At 37.0% G+C, this 19,707-nt stretch overlaps 1 protein-coding gene across 1 annotated transcript; it reads left to right on the top strand.

Moving 5' to 3' along the window:
* Nucleotides 1-8,240: 8,240 nt before the first annotated feature.
* pdk2a (pyruvate dehydrogenase kinase 2a) lies at nucleotides 8,241-18,027 on the top strand. The gene is made up of 11 exons (XM_007259172.4): nucleotides 8,241-8,469; nucleotides 9,747-9,888; nucleotides 10,731-10,802; nucleotides 10,929-11,113; nucleotides 11,872-11,961; nucleotides 12,078-12,155; nucleotides 12,492-12,568; nucleotides 12,674-12,772; nucleotides 13,813-13,923; nucleotides 14,157-14,270; nucleotides 15,526-18,027. The coding sequence occupies exons 1-11, from the start codon at nucleotides 8,352-8,354 to the stop codon at nucleotides 15,667-15,669; spliced, it is 1,230 nt and encodes a 409-aa protein (XP_007259234.1). The 5' UTR covers nucleotides 8,241-8,351; the 3' UTR covers nucleotides 15,670-18,027.
* The last annotated feature ends 1,680 nt before the right edge of the window (nucleotides 18,028-19,707 follow it).

Raw genomic sequence — 19,707 nt, 5'->3', positions numbered from 1 at the left:
ATTCTGTCATTCTGCTGTTGCTTAGTACTAATTAATACCTGGCCCAACAAACAGGATAACCAGGCCAATTTTGAGGCAGATTTGCTCCTTCTTAAAACTGCAGAGCTCTGCTGATATCAGGGTGACCTTAAAAAATGATCATCCCAGATTATACTGGAGTGTGTGGTAGATAGGAAGAAAAAAACACAGAGAAAAAAGCTAATAAGCCAATTGAGTGATACAATCTAGAGTCAGAATTTAAGTTTATTGTTTTATCTTTATGAAAGGCAGGAAACAATAGAACTAACAATAAGACTGTTGATCTCATCTCTCTTGACAAACAGTTTGAAAACAGTGCAAGTCCAAAGTTTTAACTTATGGGAATAAACAGTAAATAAAGGGAAGAGGAGGGCAACTGATTAAAAACCATTAACTAATGTTTTTCAGTTGGTTTAGAGCAAATCGATAGTGTTGATCAAACTATGAACTAAAACTTTGAGGAGAACTTTTGACTAAGAGTTAATCAAACTTTTTTTTTTAATAAAACCAACAATAATATATTTAGCACAGTTTTTTAACTCCAGTCCCAGACCCACTGCCTAACACATTTTTTTTGTTTTAGCAGGGGTGTAAAACCAGGGGTGTAGAAAAATATATCAATATTATATTGAAGTGTTTTGTCTTACAATACTGAATAATTTCTCAAAACATATACACTCTAAGAAATATAAGTACAGATTTGTACTTAAAAGAGTACAAAGCTTGTCGCTGGGGCTGTACCTTATATTGAGGCACAAAAAAGTACCTTTCAGTGAAAGTCCTTTTTTGTACCCATGGTTTTTGTGCCAGTAAAGATCATAAAGATTATAAACATTATCATCAACTAAATATGGCTCAAAAACTTGATGATACAAAACTGTCTGGCTTTCAAATAAAAAATGTGCAATTTAAATATATATTGTTCATTAGTACAGTGATGCAAAATACTGAATGTACCCTTTGGCTGGTTAAATGGTACAAATTTGTACTTATTGCTGTTAGAAATAACTTTGTACTTCAGAGGGAACAAATCTGACCCCGTAAAGACCAATATTGTACCTTTGAAGGTACAATTATAAAGAGTGTACCTTCGAGTACAAAAAAGTACTCATATCGTACCTCTGTTTTTTAGAGTGTATGCAGCTCTGGAAAACAATAAGAGACCACTTAATGATGATGTTTTTACTTGATTTTACCAAATTGAAAACCTCTAGAATGTGATCAGGAGGAATATGGATGATCACAAGCCATCAAACCAAGCTGAACTGCTTGAAATTTGCACCAGGAGTGGCATAAAGTTATCCAAAAGCAGTGTGTAAGACTGGTGGAGGAGAACATATCAAGATGCATAAAATGTGTGATTACAAAACAGGGTTATTCAACCAAATATTAATTTCTAAACTCTTAAAGTTTCATGAATATTAACTTTTTTGTTTTGCATTATTTAAGGCCTGAAAGCTCAGCATCTTTTTTTGTTATTTCAGCCATTTCTCATTTTCTGCAAAATAAATGCTCTAAATGACAATATTTTTATTTGGAATTTGGGAGAAATGTTGTATGTGGTTTTTATAATAAAACAACAGTGTTAGTTTTACTCAAACATATACCTATAAATAGCAAATTTAGAGACAAGATTGGAGGCAGACAGTGGTTCATTTAGTTTTGTGTTTCAAACCAGACTGTTGGGGCAGAGAACACCTGTATCCGTATGGCAATAGGCCAGTATAGATCTTGAGTTAAAAAAACACTACATTAGAGAACCAAAATGGTTCTATAGTGGCAAATGCTCCAAACAACCCTTTCTGACATCTTGATTTTTAGAGTTCACTGGATAAGGAAAAAAAAGAAAATACTGTAGTTAATGAGAGAGAGAGAGAGAGAGAGAGAGAGAGAGAGAGAGACTGGTTTTAATGAGTATAACATTAGAGGTGCTGTTCCATTTGCCAAGAGCACAAAGTAGGACATCAGTGGCCTGAGTCTGAACATAAAGGAAATTTCCACTGAACTGGCTTTGCCGTCTTTTTTTCCTGTTCCACTGATTTAATGGCTACACAATCGCTAAATCCCAGTATGAATGCTTTCAGACTGGCATAGCAGGCCAGTACTTTGTAGGATAGAGATGTAAGGTAGCCTGAGGGCAGGAATGTGTGTTTGGTTGGGGAAATGTACTGGTACGCAGCTGTTATCTCTCTGACCCTTACAACAAAGACAGAGATGACCATGCATGTCCTGGAGTTCTGTTTGCATTTTAATTACAGTGAATGAGATATAATGTAATTTGTTATAAATGACCAGAGCTAAATTATTTAGAGCTTAATTTCTCCTCCATAAATTTCTTACGTAATCATGATTACTCAGAGGGGAGTTGGTCTCGGTAAGCACTAGAGGTGATTATGATTAGAAGGGGTGTAATGGGTATCAAAAATCAAGGTATTGGACTTCATGATTCATTGTAGTTTTAGTACAGCAGGAAAATAACCAACACATATTTTACATTTATATATTTTTTAATTTTAGACACAAATTCATATAATAATATAATTAATAGTGTGATTAAAAGAACATATGTTGCAGGCCACAACTGCAAGTGCCAGAACCTTTCTGGTGGAATTACCATAAAGCATCCTGTGTGACCAATGGGCTCTCAAGAGCTTGCCTTAAAAACACAAATGTTATGCAATGCCCAGCATCACTAGACCTATCATCTAAAAGGAAAATGTGTGGGATGGTTATGGACACACAATCAACACAATTAGACATTATATTGTAATATATGATAGTTTGTTGTTCTGGAATATACATGTACATTGCAATATTGAAAAATACTGAAAATCCACAAAAATCAGCTATTCATAATGTTGTGATGTTAATAGTGTCCTCTGTGTATCCAGGTTTGGAGTCAAATTAAATAATTATGGTCAGATATAATCTTTTCTTTTAAACTTTCAAATTTCCTTTTGGATCAACCAATCTGAATCTTTTGTTTCGTTACATGTTTGTGCTGTTCGAGTCGACCAGAGGAGGATGGGTTCCTCTTACTATGTCTTGGTTCCACCCAAGTTTTCTTTCTCTCAGTGTAAGGGACTTTTTTTCTTGCCACTGTTGCCACTGTCAGTGTGGTGTTTACTCATAAAAAACTGCTTCACAGAAATAATATGCAGCATATTTATACATAATTCATATAGGGTTGCTGAGTTTTGTAGTGGATGTGTGAGTATTTGATCATTTTATGCCACTTGAGCTGTTCATACTATTGATTTTAAGGTGTAGAGGGATGACACATTCACATTGACACACACAGTTTGAGATATGATGCACATCAATACACACAGACCATCATTTTTCAACGGATCAGCACCCTGCATAAACAGTGCCTATTGAATAACAGATTAACTGCGTCACCCAGCTTATCCCAGGATACTGGCAGCACATCTAAGAACAGTAGGAGCCGAGATCTGACATGGTTATCAAACATGTACAGTAACTAATTTCACTGCTGATTGAGCCTGATTGAGTTCTGCTGTTTTTCTTCATGAAACACTGAAGTGCCAGTAAGAACTAAGCTGAAGGTGAACCTTAGGTACCTGTCATGCCTGAGTGATTGCTGATTGGATGGAGAGTGTGAACCATGCATAGTGCCCAGCCCCTCATTGAGGCTGCTTTGGTTATGTAAGCATGGATTTAGTTCATCACACTTGAATGGAACACTTTGTCCTTCACAGTAATTCACTATTCAAAACAGAGAAAAGGGTGGCCACCGAATTATGCATAATTAAAAGTTTCCATCGTCCTTAAAAAGGCCAAGACAGTGACAAAAGTTGAGTTTCAAGTTTGTTTCAAGAGCATTAGAGGCAGGTTCACTGTTACCGTAATTATTTACTGCTCTCGTATCAACACTACACACTGAAATTAAGGCGTGTCCAAACATTACACTGATGTTTATATAGTACATTTGCTATTTTTCAATTATTAAACTTTTTTTATTTAGCCTATAGTTGTGGTCAAGATGGTCAAGTTTACAAAATTTTACTGGGGTAGAACTGGGACAAAACATATACCTTTAAATAGAGAGAGAAAACATTATTTGGGTTTTTGACAATACAATGGCTTGCAAAAGTATTCATACCCCTTAAAATATTTCACATTTTGTCACCTTAAAACCTCAAACTTAAGTGTATTTTATTGAGATTTTAAGTGATAGACCAACACAAAATAGCACATAATTGTAAAGAGGAAAGGAAATGATCCATGATTTTTTAAATTTTAATCAAATAAAAATCTGTAAAGTATTCAACCCCCTTTACTCCGAAATCCCTAAATAAAATTTAGCATAATCAAAAGTCACTTTATTAGCTAATAGAGTCCAGCTATGTATAATTTATTCTTAGTATAAATATACCAGTTCTGAGAAGGACTTAGTGGTTTGTAAAAAACACTAGTGAACAAACAGAATTATGAAGACAAAGGAACTGTTTATGGCAGTTTAGCTTTGTGATGGTTTCTTATTTATCCATTATAGTTTAGAAACATTTTGTGGAAATGGAATAAAAGGAAGCAGAAACACTTGATATATTACAGAGCGAGGTGGGGAGTGAAAGTATAACAGTTAGATGTTCTCTTTGCACTTCATTACATTTAACAATTAAAAGTTTTTTATGAAGGTTTACATTTCTCTCAGATTACAGAACTAAAGCTAAACTCAAAGCAATCTTTCACACCAAGCAAAGGTTTTACAGTCATATTTATATGATGAAAAATACTTCAGCCTGTTCTTTTTATTTTAGTTTATAATTTAAAGTATATTTTTATTTCAGGTGAACCTGAGTAAGATTATTCTCTCTTAGACTGCTTTTCTGTAGCACTGGAGCTGTACAAAAACTCATTTCTACCACGTATCTACACCTACATATACGCCTACTCATTCATGTAATTATCAGATCAGCAAATTGAGCAGCGGCAGTGCATACAGTCACGCAGATACAGGCCAGCAGCCTCAGGTAATCTACAGTCAGAATTTGGTTTCAGTCGTTCATATTTTTTTATGTTTTCTTTAAAAAAAGGGTTTAGATTAATGGCTGAATTATTGAAGGCAGAAAAAAAGCTGAATAAATTCTGTTCTGTATAAGTGTTGTAATGTATAACATGTGTGCTTTACTTTAGTTCTGTAAAGTTAAAAGAACTAATTAACTAGTTGAGCAGCATTTTCATCCAGTTGGAGAACCAGCATAAAATATTAAGTTGGTCCAATTAGATCAGCGGTTCTCAAGCTGGGGTACGTGAACCACAGGTGGTACATAAAGCACACCATGGTGGTACACCACCAAATACATGTATTTAATGTATTAAAAACAAGAGATTATACAAGCAAATGCATGTGGGTACCAGGGGATGTCCAAATACCTGGGTTTTTAGAATTTGCCTGGTTTTATTGGCGACAATAACATATTGTCCCTGTCGCATAAAAACATTATCTCTAAAATAAGCATAATTTTTCCAAATATCACGAGATCTTCAAAATAAAAGTCATTTTGCTGTGTTTCTATTGGAATTTGTAGCATTAATCTGTTGGGGTTCACATTGACATCATGATATTCTAAAGGGTTATTAAACATTGCATTATTTGTCCATATCATTCACCCCTATTTTGCTTGCATATGTTCCTGCGGATGACTTTTAGATAGTACTATGAGTTTTTAATTTGAGTATGGGTGGTACATGGTCTAAAATCTATAAGAACCATTGAATTAGACTATTTAATCCAGAGTTAGATCAACAGGTTAAATTTAAATATTTGAGTTTATGAAATATCAGACTATCTTTAAAAAATGTACTCTGCACCAGTTTCATCAGTACAATGCTAATTTTTAAATTCATTTAAGGTTTTACCACACTCATTTTTCTTTTTTCATTTTAATTTTATATATTCTTTTCCTTTTATTTTGAATGGTAAGTAGGTTTTGCTTATCAAATGCTTACAATAAGTACTACTTAACTTATTGTAAGCATTTGATGTTTAATTAGAGTTAAACAGTTTCAATGTTTCTTCTTCTTATCTTAAAGATCTTTAGTTTGTCCCAGCCTGTAAAGAGCGGAAAAAATGAGAAAATACCCAGACAAACATTAGTCATTCAGAAACATTAACATATCACATGGAAAGAAATGTCTATTTTTACACCATAAACAAGCTGAAAGTAGCTGTCCACACTTCACTGGTAGAATTTCCCAGGGCCCTGACATTTAAAATGAGGCACCAAGAACTTCGAACACGTACAAGCAGTTTATTAAAAACACACTGTTTATACACACAGTACCTTCAGGTAGTTCTGCCTTGCACTTTCATCTTGAAAATAACTCACGATAAGTCAACTTTAAGTCTAAATTTTTTTGCTGTTTTTAGCAAAAGAAAACTTCACACTCATTTCTCATTATATATCTACTACAGTATCTTTTAATTTACTTCAGTCCTGAATAGATGGAGATATTTGGAGTTCATTATTAGTATCATGACATTCTAGATCATAGACTTCTGTTACAAATCTGATAATTATTTTGTATTTTTTAATATCTCAGTTAGGGGTGTGCCATATCATATTGTATGCTAAAATAAATAGTAATTTTTATTTTGCTGCAGTAGTGTATTAATGAAAGATTTTTTTTTAATTCAGCATTTTGTTATATCGCCAAGAGTATCGTTATTGCAAAAAATACTATGAAATATTGGGATATTATTTTAGGGCCATATCGCCCACCCCTACTTACTGTGCACTGTCAAAGTTTGCAGTGCCTTGTTTTAAATGTCAGTGCCATCGAAATTCCACCAATAAAGTGTGGAGCTACTTTCAGCTTGTATATGGTGTAAAAATGGCCATTTCTTTGCATGGGCAGCGCTATGCCCTGACCTAGCATTGTAAGCGCTATACAGCTCTGAAAAAAAATTAAGAGACCACTTCAGTTTCTGAATCAGTTTCTCTGATTTTGCTATTTAAAGGTATGTGTTTGAGTAAAATGAACATTGTTTTTTATTTTATAAACTACAGACAACATTTCTCCCAAATTCCAAATAAAAATATTGTTATTTAGAGCATTTATTTGCAGAAAATTAGAAATGGCTAAAGTAACAAAAAAGACGCAGAGCTTGTAGACCTCAAATAATGAAAAAAAAAAGTTTATATTCCTAAAGTTTTAAGAGTTCAGAAATCAATATTTGATGGAGTAACCCTGGTTTTGAATGCATCTTGGCATGTTCTCCTCCACCAGTCTTACACTGCTTTTGGACTTTATGGCACTCCTGGTGCAAGAATTCAAGCACTTCAGCTTGGTTTGATGGCTTGTGACCATCCATCCTGCTCTTGATTATATTTCAGAGGTTTTCAATTTGGTAAAAATCAAAGAAACTGATTATTATTAAGTGGTCTCTTGTTTTTTTTTTCAGAGCTGTATCTAAAAAATAAGGTTTTAATCACCTAGCTATATGACAATAACTTTACCTAATACCGTGATTTAGCCTATACAAATATCCTACCTAACTACATTTTTGCCGGGAGCTTTTTTCTAATATGGTAGTTTTTTAAATTAATTTATTTATTTTTACCTTTTAAATATAGCTACAGTAGGGTAAGCCTGTTATGAGCTTCGGCTAAACGTGCTGTATTTTGGAATGCTGGGAGTGAATGGAGGTAACGTTAGTGTATTAAACAAAAGTTTGTACTGGTTATCATGTTTCACTACAACTCAAGTCACAATACACGTTTTAAGCAATGACAACTTGTATTTCTTGAATTAAACTTTTCTTAAAGTATATGGGATAATAACTGTATTTCTCTTGAACGTCACAAAACTGTTCCCATGAGAGTATACACTGATTTGGTCGAGCTCGCCTCTTCAGGCTTTTCCTGGGAACTTCTAGGAAAGGCAGCCTGGCTTTTCATGAACATGAACATGAACATGAGTACAGTTCCGCCCCGCTCACAGCACTCTCCGTCTTCATAAACATCCCTGTTGCATAACAGCTGGCTGTATGGACGTGCGGGGCGTGGAGGACACAAAGCACAGCGATGTACAGCTCGCGCCTGCTGCTGTTTACTGCCGCGCTCTCGTGAATATGTATGAGGTGGGCTGCAGGCTCCGCGTCCTATTGGACAGAGCTGGAGTTGAACTTCAAAACAAGCACTCCCATTGGTCGCAGGGCGGGGGCGCGTGCCTTTTTCCAGCCCCCAAAGTGTGCATGAACATTCTGTCCTATAGATACTGCTGCAGTTGCTGAGAGGCAACCAAGCCTTTACCGAGCCTTTCATTCAGTATTTGATTTCAGTCTCACGATTCAGAGATTCAGAATGAAGTTCGTTCGCTTTATTATGAAGAGTTCTGCTTTGGCCAACGTGCCTAAACACATCGAGCACTTCTCCAAATTCTCACCTTCTCCTCTGTCTATGAAGCAGTTTCTGGATTTCGGTGAGTGAGCTTATATTTTAATATGTCTTGCAAGCTTATTTAGTTCAGAGAGACTTAACTGTGTGTGCACTGATGTTTATGTGAATGCAAATTAGCACAAGCTACGTGTTCTGTAGCATTTACCAGCAGCTGTGTGTCTTTTAAGGCTGCAGGGGTACTGTTTTAAATGCTAGCTAGCTAACTGACTGAATATCATGCATGAGCTATTTACGTTTATGTATTATTATTTCTATCATATCATAGTTAACCAACGTCAAATACCTTCAGGGCTGCAGCTACTGTAGATAGCTAACTAGCTAGTGCATTAGCAATCTAACAGGGATCATTATCCATACTCATTCTCATTCAGTGTTGCATCATGCTGGTATAGCCCCACATACTCGAGACTCGGTAAAGTGCTGAATACGGGGTGTTCTGACAAGTTTTGCTTCCCATCGATATGCGCTTCTTGATGACAGTGCGCATGCGCCGATCATGTTTGTCATGATAATTAAGTAAATAAGTTTTTGTTGGTAGCATTAAACAACCTGCTTGTATGTTTAAAAAAACACTGTAAACAGCCGTTAAAAATAACATTTTAGATATATTTAAACATATATTTGAAAAAAAAAAAACTGTTTCTAATCACGTATATGACCTTATTTTTTAAAACTTTACCTGATACAGTGATTTAGCCTATCAATATATCCTACCTAGGCTTTTGTTGAGAGTATTTTCTAATACGGTTCCTAATGTTCTATTTTTATTGTATTTTTAACTTAAAAACTTAACTTAACTCAAAAGTAAATAATTCTAGGGTAGCACAATTCGACAGAATAGCTGCAAAAGTGTAGTTGGGTATGATAAATAGGATATTTGGATAGGCTAATAAGGTAAATAAATTAGTTATAATCATATAACTAAAGCGATTATAAACCTTATGTTTTTTATTTTTATTGCCATTTACAGTTTTTTGTAACATTAAAGCAGGTTGTCTAATTAGCTAATTAATTATCATGAAAACACAAAAACAAAAAAATATGGGTCGGCGCATGCGCAATGATATTTAGAAGCACATATGGGTAGCATAACTCGACAGAACACCGACAATAGATTGATAGTTATAAAGCTAGTTACTACACAAGATAGCTAAATAGCTAGAACTATTTAATTGATTTCGCGAATAATTAATATATAAGTGCTGAGATAATGGAAATCTGTAAATATCCATTAATCAGTTTATGTAATTTCCCCACTATTTACTTTCGCCACTGCACTGTTTTATTCCGTTTCACCAGGGTCCACAAATGCATGTGAAAAAACGTCATTTGTTTTCCTGAGGCAAGAGCTCCCTGTCCGTCTGTCCAACATCATGAAGGAGATCAACTTGCTCCCCGACAGACTGAGGACAACCCCCTCTGTTCAGATGGTGCAGAGCTGGTAAGTAACTGTGTCAAATCATTTAGAGCGGGGTCCTAAAGTTCTCTCAGCTGTGACCTTGTTTTCTAGTTGGCTCTTGCAAAATGCAAACGTTTTCTAGCCTGCTATTATTAGCACAGATTTCATTATAGCTATCTAACCCGTAGTAATCCCTCACCCCTCCCCTGGTTTACTTGAAATGAGCCCAAACACTGACGCGACTGTTGGCCTAGGTCACGTGCATGAACTTTCCCCTAGTTTGTGTGTGTGCACTGCTGGGCTGGGCTCTGCAGCTCCTCCAAGACCAGGCTCTGTGAACTTTGCTCTAGTTTGTCTGTGAACTCATGTGCACCCTTGCATTCTTGGTGTAGTAGTGAAAGCACTTCCAAGTTCATTTATATAAATGCTTCACATGTGTTAAAGAATTGATAGAATGGAGAAATCACACCCGAATCCTAACTAAACTCAAATTCAGACTCAGCAGTAATATGAGAAAGTGACCTGGGAACAAAGGAAACCACAGTCCACCACAGGTTTTAGTTCCTTTTTATACAAAAAAAAAATAGATCTCCACAGAACTGTTTGTCCTTTGAGAATAAAAAACATCCCTTCTGCTCTTAGGTATGCCTAGAGATTAATGGTGCTCCTTGAAGTCCTGGAGAAAAGTCCTGAAGATCACTAACAAGTTCATTCTTAACAGAAAAAAAAATTCACTCAAATCCTAACTAAACTGAAACTCAGTCTCAGCAGTAATATGAGTAAACTGCTGTCAACCACAGTCATTAGTTCTTTCCAGACAAAAGTAAGATCCCCACAGAACTGTTTGTCCCTTGTGAATAAACACATGTCCCCTCTGCTCTCAGGTATGTCCAGAGTCTAATGGAGCTCCTCGAGTTCTTGGAGAAAAGTCCCGAAGATCACAGTGTTCTAGCAGAGTAAGTGTGTTTAACTTGGAATTATACCAACACCCAGCCCCCAACTCCTAACTCCCAGCTGATATTCTGCACTTGAAGCCTGAGTGTTATGATCTTATACTCTTTTACACTTTTTCTCATCTCCAGTTTTGTTGAAACACTGGTGAATATCAGAAACCGACACAACGATGTTGTTCCCACCATGGCCCAAGGTGTGATCGAGTACAAAGAAGTATTTGGTCAAGATCCTCTCACCAATCAGAACATACAGTATTTCTTGGACCGCTTTTACATGAGCAGGATATCCATCCGCATGCTGATCAACCAGCACAGTAAGTAAAAAAAAAAACATGTTTTGTGTGTTTTAGTGCCCCGTGCTGAATTAACACATAATTTGATTTATTCCATAAATGAAGATCATCTGGACTCTGTGAGGCTCTAAAGATTTTACTGTTTGTGAGCACAGTAAACACTTTTGACGTGACCGTTATATAGTCTGTCGGAGCAGAAGAGCTAAACTAATAGTTTAATCCGGGCAGCATGTACTTGTTATTTCTTATACTCCAAACATGTTAGCTTTCTTCTTATTTATATAATAATATAATGTAATGATATCTAATAGCTTTAAAGTCATTCTAGGTGAGGTGTTGTTCTCAGTGAATCTTCAAACCGTGCTGTTTTGAAGTGAGGTCAGACAAATGTCAGTGTTAAGTAGCTCACATTACCTCAGTTAGCATGTGGCAGGGAGTGAACATTCCTGTTTAGACCAGACTGGTGTAGAACACACCCAGTATCCACAAACGGTAACTGACCAAAGGGTGGATAGGCTTTAGTTGTAAGGAGCAAATGTTAATTCGCAAACTTTAACTTGACCTCTTAAACTACACTGTACAAAGGAACTTCATTGTAAATAATAGTTTTTAGATTTATATTGATTCAAACTACAAATATTGTTGTCGTTTCTGATTTTAATTTATTTTTCCATGCAGTAGAAAAATGCAGTATTGTTTGTAATGTAAATATACAACTGTTAAAACACTTTTAATACTAAATTGAAATTTGTAATGATCTTCTATCATTTGTTTTATAGCTCTGGTCTTTGATGGTGCCACAAATCCTGTTCATCCAAACACCATTGGCAGTATTGACCCTCATTGCCAAGTCACAGAAGTTGTCAAAGGTCCGGTATAAAAGTTTTCTCGTTTTGGCCTAATTTTAAGTGCAGATTATAGTAAGCTTCATATTAGTTTTTGACCATTTAATTGATGTTACATGGAATTTCTTATCCACATGCAGATGCCTACGAGAGTGCCAAAATGCTGTGTGACCAGTACTACCTCAGCTCTCCTGACCTGCTGCTGCAAGAGCTCAACAGTGAGTGAGAGATTTAAGCTGTTTTCCCTTCCAGCAATTCACTTTTACATAATTGCACCTCGTGCACTACATTACCCAATGTACCTTTTAATTTGATTGTTCAATCAGTTCAGAGTTTCCTAAATTAGGGCTTGTCTACACACACACTCACTCGATTCACAGATAATCATTCCGCTAAAGCACTCTGCTGTAGCGCTAGGTGGATATGGTTGACTGACTGAGACAATATTGACATTACTGCTGATTTCCAGCTTATGCAAGAACAGGGCTGGCATTGGTATCCAAAACAAAGCAAATGCAACTATGTGTTCATTGTTTTATGTTTCTGTCTTACAGTTAACAACAGAAACCAGCCGATTAGCATAGTCTATGTGCCTTCCCACCTCTACCATATGCTGTTTGAGTTATTCAAGGTGAGCCTGACCTCTTTTTGCTCTTTTTACACTGTCCCCAAATAAAATGTCTATTACATAAGGAGCCCAGAGTTGCCATGACCGTGCTTTTGTTTCTTGCTTCAGAATGCAATGAGGGCAACTATTGAAAACCATGGTGAAGGCAGCAATCTTCCACCTATTGAAGTGATGGTGGCCATTGGAGGAGAGGACCTTTCTGTCAAGGTCAGTAAAAGTAATGTGTTCAGTTTAAAGTTTTACAAAAAATTGAAAGCGATGTATATCTCTTCTATTGGGTCTTTTGAATGCTTTTTTCGTGTTTTTGCAAAAGCCCTTAGCCTCTTAAATTCTAGTTCTGCTATGTAGATTTTTAATGTATTGGGCTCCAAGACAAGGATTAAGCCTAGTTCATGGCTACATATCTCTTTCAGTGGAAAAATCTCCATTCACAGCACTGTTTGGTCCAGAACTAGATGTAGCAACCCACTATACAGGAAGTGGAACTACTCTGTTGGTAAAACTTCTCATAAAGTTTTCGAGGGTCTGAAATGCTTTATTTTGCAGTAGTATCAAACTCTGCACTCTTAAAAATAAAAGTGTTACAATCTGTGATCTGACAGATGCCATAGAAGAACAATTTACGGTGTCATTATGAAAGAAGTGTAAGACAAACCTGTTGAAGTTTTGTAGCAGTCAATGTAAACATTCTAAATCTAAACCAATTTAATGGTTCTTCACACTTGCCACTCATTTAAAAACATCGATAACTTCTTATGAAGTCAAATTTAAAGATTTGTTCTTGCTTCTATATCATCCCTCAAAGAATGATTTAAAATAAATAAACTGTGCAGATTTCTAATCGTTCATGGGCATTTTAATGCACCCTCTGACATTTAAGAGTCTAATAAACTTCTTCTAATAAACCCCATTCTTAACAGAGCCGCTCCTGAACAGCTCTCTAGGTACTGGAACAGTTTGAACATGCTCATCTGCTCTGTCACAACAAAACTACACATGGTTACGGCCTTGTTTTGTTGGTTACCTTAATAGTACACAGACTCACAGCCTTGTCTAATGTAACCAGTTCAACCCTTTGGCCAGAGGAGGCCAGAGAACATTTTGACGCCTACCTGCTGACTGACTGCCTGTTACCCCAGTAACAGAGGGCTCTGATCTGTGCCTTCAATCAATGTTTTTTTTCCCTTGCGTTTCTCTCCCCATTTTGACTGGAGCTTTTGTGTCTTTCTTTGTCTGTGTCTCTGTAGATGAGTGACAGAGGCGGTGGCGTGCCTTTCAGAAAGATGGAGAATCTTTTCAGCTACATGTACTCCACAGCCCCGACTCCTCAGCTTGGCGACAATCACGGAGCACCTCTGGTGAGACATTGAGACGTGTTTCAGTTCAGATGCTTGACGTGAACATTTTTCTTGCGTTTTTCTTTCCACTTGACACACATAAACTCCACCCTGTCATATAAACCCAGCGCTCAGGCTGCAGCTGTCTAAGCAGCAAGGAGGAAAATCGCAGTGATAAATGATTCTGTTTATGACCTCTCAGTGCTTTTCATGTGTCATTTGAAAATTGAAAGCCTCTCCTGTTTTGTCAACAGGCTGGCTTTGGTTACGGGCTGCCTATCTCTCGCCTCTATGCAAAGTATTTCCAGGGAGACCTCCAGCTCTACTCTATGGAAGGCTATGGTACAGATGCTGTCATTCATTTAAAGGTATGCATTCCTTCTCTGAGCTTTGAGTTGTTTTAAATGAATAAAACTGAGGCTTATAAAACTGATTTATAGGCTTAACAAAAATAATATAAGCTTTGATGTACCTTAGTTACTTAAACACTGTGTATTAGAACAACTCAAATACATAGATTAGAATAACTCCTAAAATCTTAAAGCAGCTTTACTTAGTGTTTTGACTTTAAAGGAACAATTAGCAGTAAATGCAAGCATATGTGTGAAATGGCTACAGGAGTCTAACTTCCATACAATTGATAGATTTTTCTGCCCCACACGCTCCTTCCCAGACATCATGCTTACTAGGGTTGCCAGATAGAAACCACAAGTCTTACTCTGTGGCTGATCAATGAATAAATACGCTTCGGTGTCCAAAATGCCCATCTCTACTATGCTAGTGGTGGTGGTAAATTACTAGCTATGGTTAACAACCTTATTGAAGCTCAGTGATTACCTGTTCAGCAGAAAAATAGCCAGCTCGCTGGTTTCCATGCCTACTGCATACTGTTTAACATTCTATTGTCTATACTTGGCAATCAGGCTTGTGGAAATGGGACTGTGGGATTGGTTGGTTTTTTAAACATGCCACAGCTTGATCTCCAGTGAAATCCAAGCCTGTGTTCTAAATCACACAAAATATTTTACTTTACTTACTACCTTAATGAATGAACTTCTAAAAATAGTGCACACAACATTTATTGTGGTAGTGTGTGGTTCAGGACACAGCCCTTGTTTTCTGTGTTCATGGCCATCTTGGAAATGTCAGCACGCGTTATGCAGAGTTGCCCCAGCCCTAATTATTTATTAGTCAGTTATGCGGTTCGCATTTCTGATCATTTTACATTCATTCTGTGTTGAATTTGATTGTTTGTTTATTTTCCTTTTGTTCTAATGTAAAGAAATGTATGGACACGTCAAAAGTCTTTTTATAAAACAAGACACAGCACTACTTTTTTAATGAAATTTAACTTATAATAACATATATTTTTCTTCTATTTTGTCAAACACAAATGTGGTATTGACTGCAATATGAGAATTCGCTACTTCACTGAGCCTCAGAGCAAAATAACATCTGAATGGAGGCCTAAGAAAAGAATAGAAAGAAATGTTAATCACTTACCAGAGCTGTGCTCTTACCTTATTGTACCAGAGCAATTACATAAACCTTAGTCTTTTATGAATGTGTTGGCTTGCTTTTGTGCCTTGCATGAATAACTTGGGGTTGTTTTTTTTTCCTCAGGCGTTATCCACCGACTCAGTAGAGAGACTCCCAGTGTACAACAAGACTGCCCTGCGGAACTACACCGTGAGCCAGGGGGCTGACGACTGGTGCGTGCCCAGCAAAGAGCCGCTCGACCTGGCTGTGTTCCGACTGGCCAAGTGAAGAGCCATCAGCAGCCTGGAGCCTTCTGGATGAACTAAGAAGAATAGAAGTCCTGGAGCTGGCACTCTGGCACTGGGACCAGTGAGAGTTACGCAGTGCTCTTGTGAAGCCGGACGCTCACTGTGAAGCCTTGTAGCTCTAGTTATCGCATGCAATGGCTTTTTTTCCTCCACACCATAATCAACTCATGAAGTTTTTCCTTTACTTTTTTTTTTTAGGTTTTGTTTTGGTTTGAGAATTGAGGAAACTACCTTCAGTATCACAGTGTTACCTGTAGACCAAGCATTCAGGAGTGTGAGAAAGCCAAATGTGACCACTTGAAGCTCTTTAAGCTCCGGTAGTGCGTTACGAAAGGGCCAGATGTGCAGAGGTTAGTGTGAGGAAGAGCCTGACTGAGCTGCTAACTTTGTTAGACAGCAGATGGAGAGCAGCGGGCCCTTAAGGGCAGGAACCAGAGTCAGTATTATTATAGGAGGTCCATGTGCAAATCAGCTTTGCGACAGTATGGAAAGAAAGGGACGCAAAGATAGAATCGGAGATTTATATGAAGAAAAGCCCACCAGAAGAATACAAGAGAGAGAAAGGGAGAGGGCACGTGTAATAGCAGATTGTGGCAGCATCATAGCTGTGATTTGGTCATTTGTAAGGAGTTCACAGCTAAGTTTTGCAATAGACGATGCAAATGCTAGTTTAAATGTGTGTTTTTCAATTTTACTAAATTCTTCCTCCATGAAAAGTAGTTCCAGCAGGTTAAGATAAAGCAAACATTGCTTTTGTTGTTGTTGTTAGTAATTAATAATGTTGACTAAGCAATTAGTGTCAAATGATTCACCTTCGGTTGGGAAAAAGCTCAAAACGTGCTGTTTTTGGATGAAGCAACATAGCTAGATCACTTTTTTTAGTGATTGAAATTGGGTGGTCAGATTAAGCTATTGTTTAATAATCCAGAATTTGATTTACCTTGGATGTCGAATGTCAGAGTTAAACAGGGGCGTTAAGCATGAAAAAAATTAGCTAGCAAATTATCATTGTTAGCATTGGACACATTATTATGTAGACAGTGGACAGTTGGGGAGTGCTGTGTGTACCACTGATTTATTAATGCAATAGTAGATAGAAGTGCTAATATTCTGTACAATACTACTACATTTACATATATTAGTTGACGTGCTGTACAGCCATCTTGGATTCTAAGCTCCTGGGTTGGTGAGGATCTCCCGACCTTCCAGAGTAGCATTTCTGTCTTGTAGGAGAGTTCCAGTTAAAGTTACTCCTACATGGAACAAGGAGGTTTCATCATTCACAGTAGAAGCTGTGAAAGACTGTGTATGTGTACGACTATATGAAGCAAAATCGATGTTGGTCCATGTGTGTTAAGACGCTATTAACCTTGGTTTTAGGTCACGTTCTAGTCATGTTCAAGGGAACTGTATCCGTTTCATCCTCTCCACACTCTGTCGGAGTCACAAATAGATCAGCTATCTATAACCAGTGCTTAGAAGAAAAGAGGACCATATTCAGAGGCCAGATCAGAGCACCCTCCTTGGGTTCATGTGAGGTGATGGTGTTATGTTGTCCTATACAAGGGCATTGGCGTTGACAGTGTTCTCATACTGAAAAATCAGATAAGTAAGAAGTATTGAGTGAAAATGATATTGTGTCTGGAACAACCCTCAGTGTAATACTGTGTATCAGGAGTGGTGTTCCACTACACGTTGTTGCCAAGTCAGCCAGGCCATCCCTGGCGTATTGCTCTGTTGAAGGGGATTTGAATGTGGTAATTCATTATCCATAACCTCATTACTTTCATGACTGAAAACACTTCAGGCATTTACAGTTTGATCTTTTTCAAAACCGCTGTTTCTTGCTTGTGAGTTTATTCTTCCATATTCTGTATAATGTTCTTGCTCAGCAAGAATGTAAATATGCAGCACGCCCATCTTTAGCCTTTTTCTCAAGCGTTTGGATGGGTGTTAGAAGGCCTTAAGGTTTCGTAAGCTTTCAGCAGCCTTTTATTGTTCAGCTTGCAATGATTCAATTTATGTATTAAATCCATTGAAATAACATGGATTTTGTTTCCATTGTTTAAATTCTGTGCCTCTTATTTCAGAAAAGAACCACATACACTGAATGTACTGTTCAACATATACCTTGCAAGCCTTTAAGGACCATATTTTGTGTGTGTATTTGGATTTGATGTGTGTTTTAGATTTTTTTTTTTTTTTTTACTAAACTTTTAACTCCTTAATGACTGAAAGAGAGTTAATATTTTGGGAATAAAATCTTTCCATATTTTCCATTGTATATGTAATGGATGTGCATATAATGGAAATAAACATGACATTTCATTAAATATAATTTTTTCTTTGTGTCATTTCGTAGAATGCAATAAAAATAATTATACTTTTAATTGTTATTTAAACATTCAGGTATATAAAAGTACCGAAAATTCAGTATTAAAAAAAAAACGAGCCATGGTCTCATAAGCTTATACACACCGTGCTTCAATGTGTCAAGTGCAGCTTAATTGTTACGTCCTTATTTGGATAACTGAGCTCATTGATGGCGTACGTGTTGCATGCTGGCCATCTGCCCAGTGAGGCTAAGTTCACAGTCTCTTGCAGTAAACAACCTAAACTAAAGGTTACAGGATACAGGGAGAACATGATACAGAATTGGCCTGGAGTGGCTGAATGGAAAAATCCCTGGAGCAAATCTCTTAAAATAGACAAAATGTTCACAACATTTAAACAAAAGATTGAAATGTACTTCCATTCACTAAAACTAGATCTGGATGGGAGTCCTGCTAAATATAATTAAATATAGAATTATAACATACAGTATTCATGGTGGTAGAGCTGTATTATTAGTCATATGTGTATATATGATATTTTTAAAATAATGTATTTGTTACTTTACCCCCTTTTCTCCTACATTTGGAAGGCCAATTATTCTTTTCTATTACTAAACATGGCTAGAACATGCCTCCTATGATACATGTGAAGCCAGCCACCATCTCTTTTCAAACTGCTGCTGATGTAGTATCACTGGATAGTGATCAACTAGCTTGGAGGAAAGCGCTGTACCCCAGTTATGATACATGAGTTAAAAGAAGCCTGTGCTGACCAACATCATATTGGGAGTGATGGGACCAAAGACTGTTAAAAAGCCACCCATACAGTCTTTGGTCCCACCCCGGCTAGGTGTAAACCAGCACAAACCAACACTTTTACAATAACCACACCTTTTTGAATAGAGCTGAATAACGTGTTAAAATACAAATTCTGTAGGGATATAAAAATGTAACAATATAAGCAGAGGTTACACTAGCTGTTGCATTTAAATAATGATTGAAAGTTGTCTGTTTTGCCATTGAAACCTATGGTGATGGGTGGGGTTACACTGCTTTCTGCAACTGAACAGCAGGGGGCGCCCGACCTGTGGTGGCTTTACTTTTGAGAGACGATGCTCTGTCCAGCTATACACAGTCTATGGATGGGACAAAGAGTGCCATCTACCCCCCTCCATAGAGAGCAAGACCAATGGTGCTCTCTCTGACTCTGGCTGCTGATGGCAAGCTTTATAATCCCAGCTTTAAACTCAATCTTTACATCCTTAGTGACAGTGCCTTAGTCTGCCGGACTGCTTATAGAGCCTTATAAATCAGTTTTTTTTTTGTTGTTGTGCAAAAAAATTTTTTTTTTTTTTTCAAGAAACATATCGAAATAGCTACGATAACACTGAGATTCACTGAATAACAGCAAGGAAGCATAGTGAGGTACAGACCCACAGTGAGCACTCACACCAAACTACTTCTTAACCTGGGAAAAATGAGCACAGCCAGGACAAGTGCAGAACAACTTGTGAGGAGCTTAAACTTCATTTATGATCTGAATTGACCATTGAAATTGGTGTCCAACCTTGTTCTCGATCATAAATTTTTTTATCCATATCGTGCACCCCTACACAGTTGATCTTTTCTCAATAATTACATCCATTCTGTGCTCTCAGACAGCACATACTGTACAGTGCTGTGTT

This window comes from Astyanax mexicanus, chromosome 15 (assembly GCF_023375975.1).
Source record: "Astyanax mexicanus isolate ESR-SI-001 chromosome 15, AstMex3_surface, whole genome shotgun sequence".
Classification (NCBI taxonomy): Eukaryota; Metazoa; Chordata; class Actinopteri; order Characiformes; family Acestrorhamphidae; genus Astyanax; species Astyanax mexicanus.
Note: the sequence above shows the minus strand (reverse complement) of the source record. Positions and strands in the feature narration are given on the sequence as shown.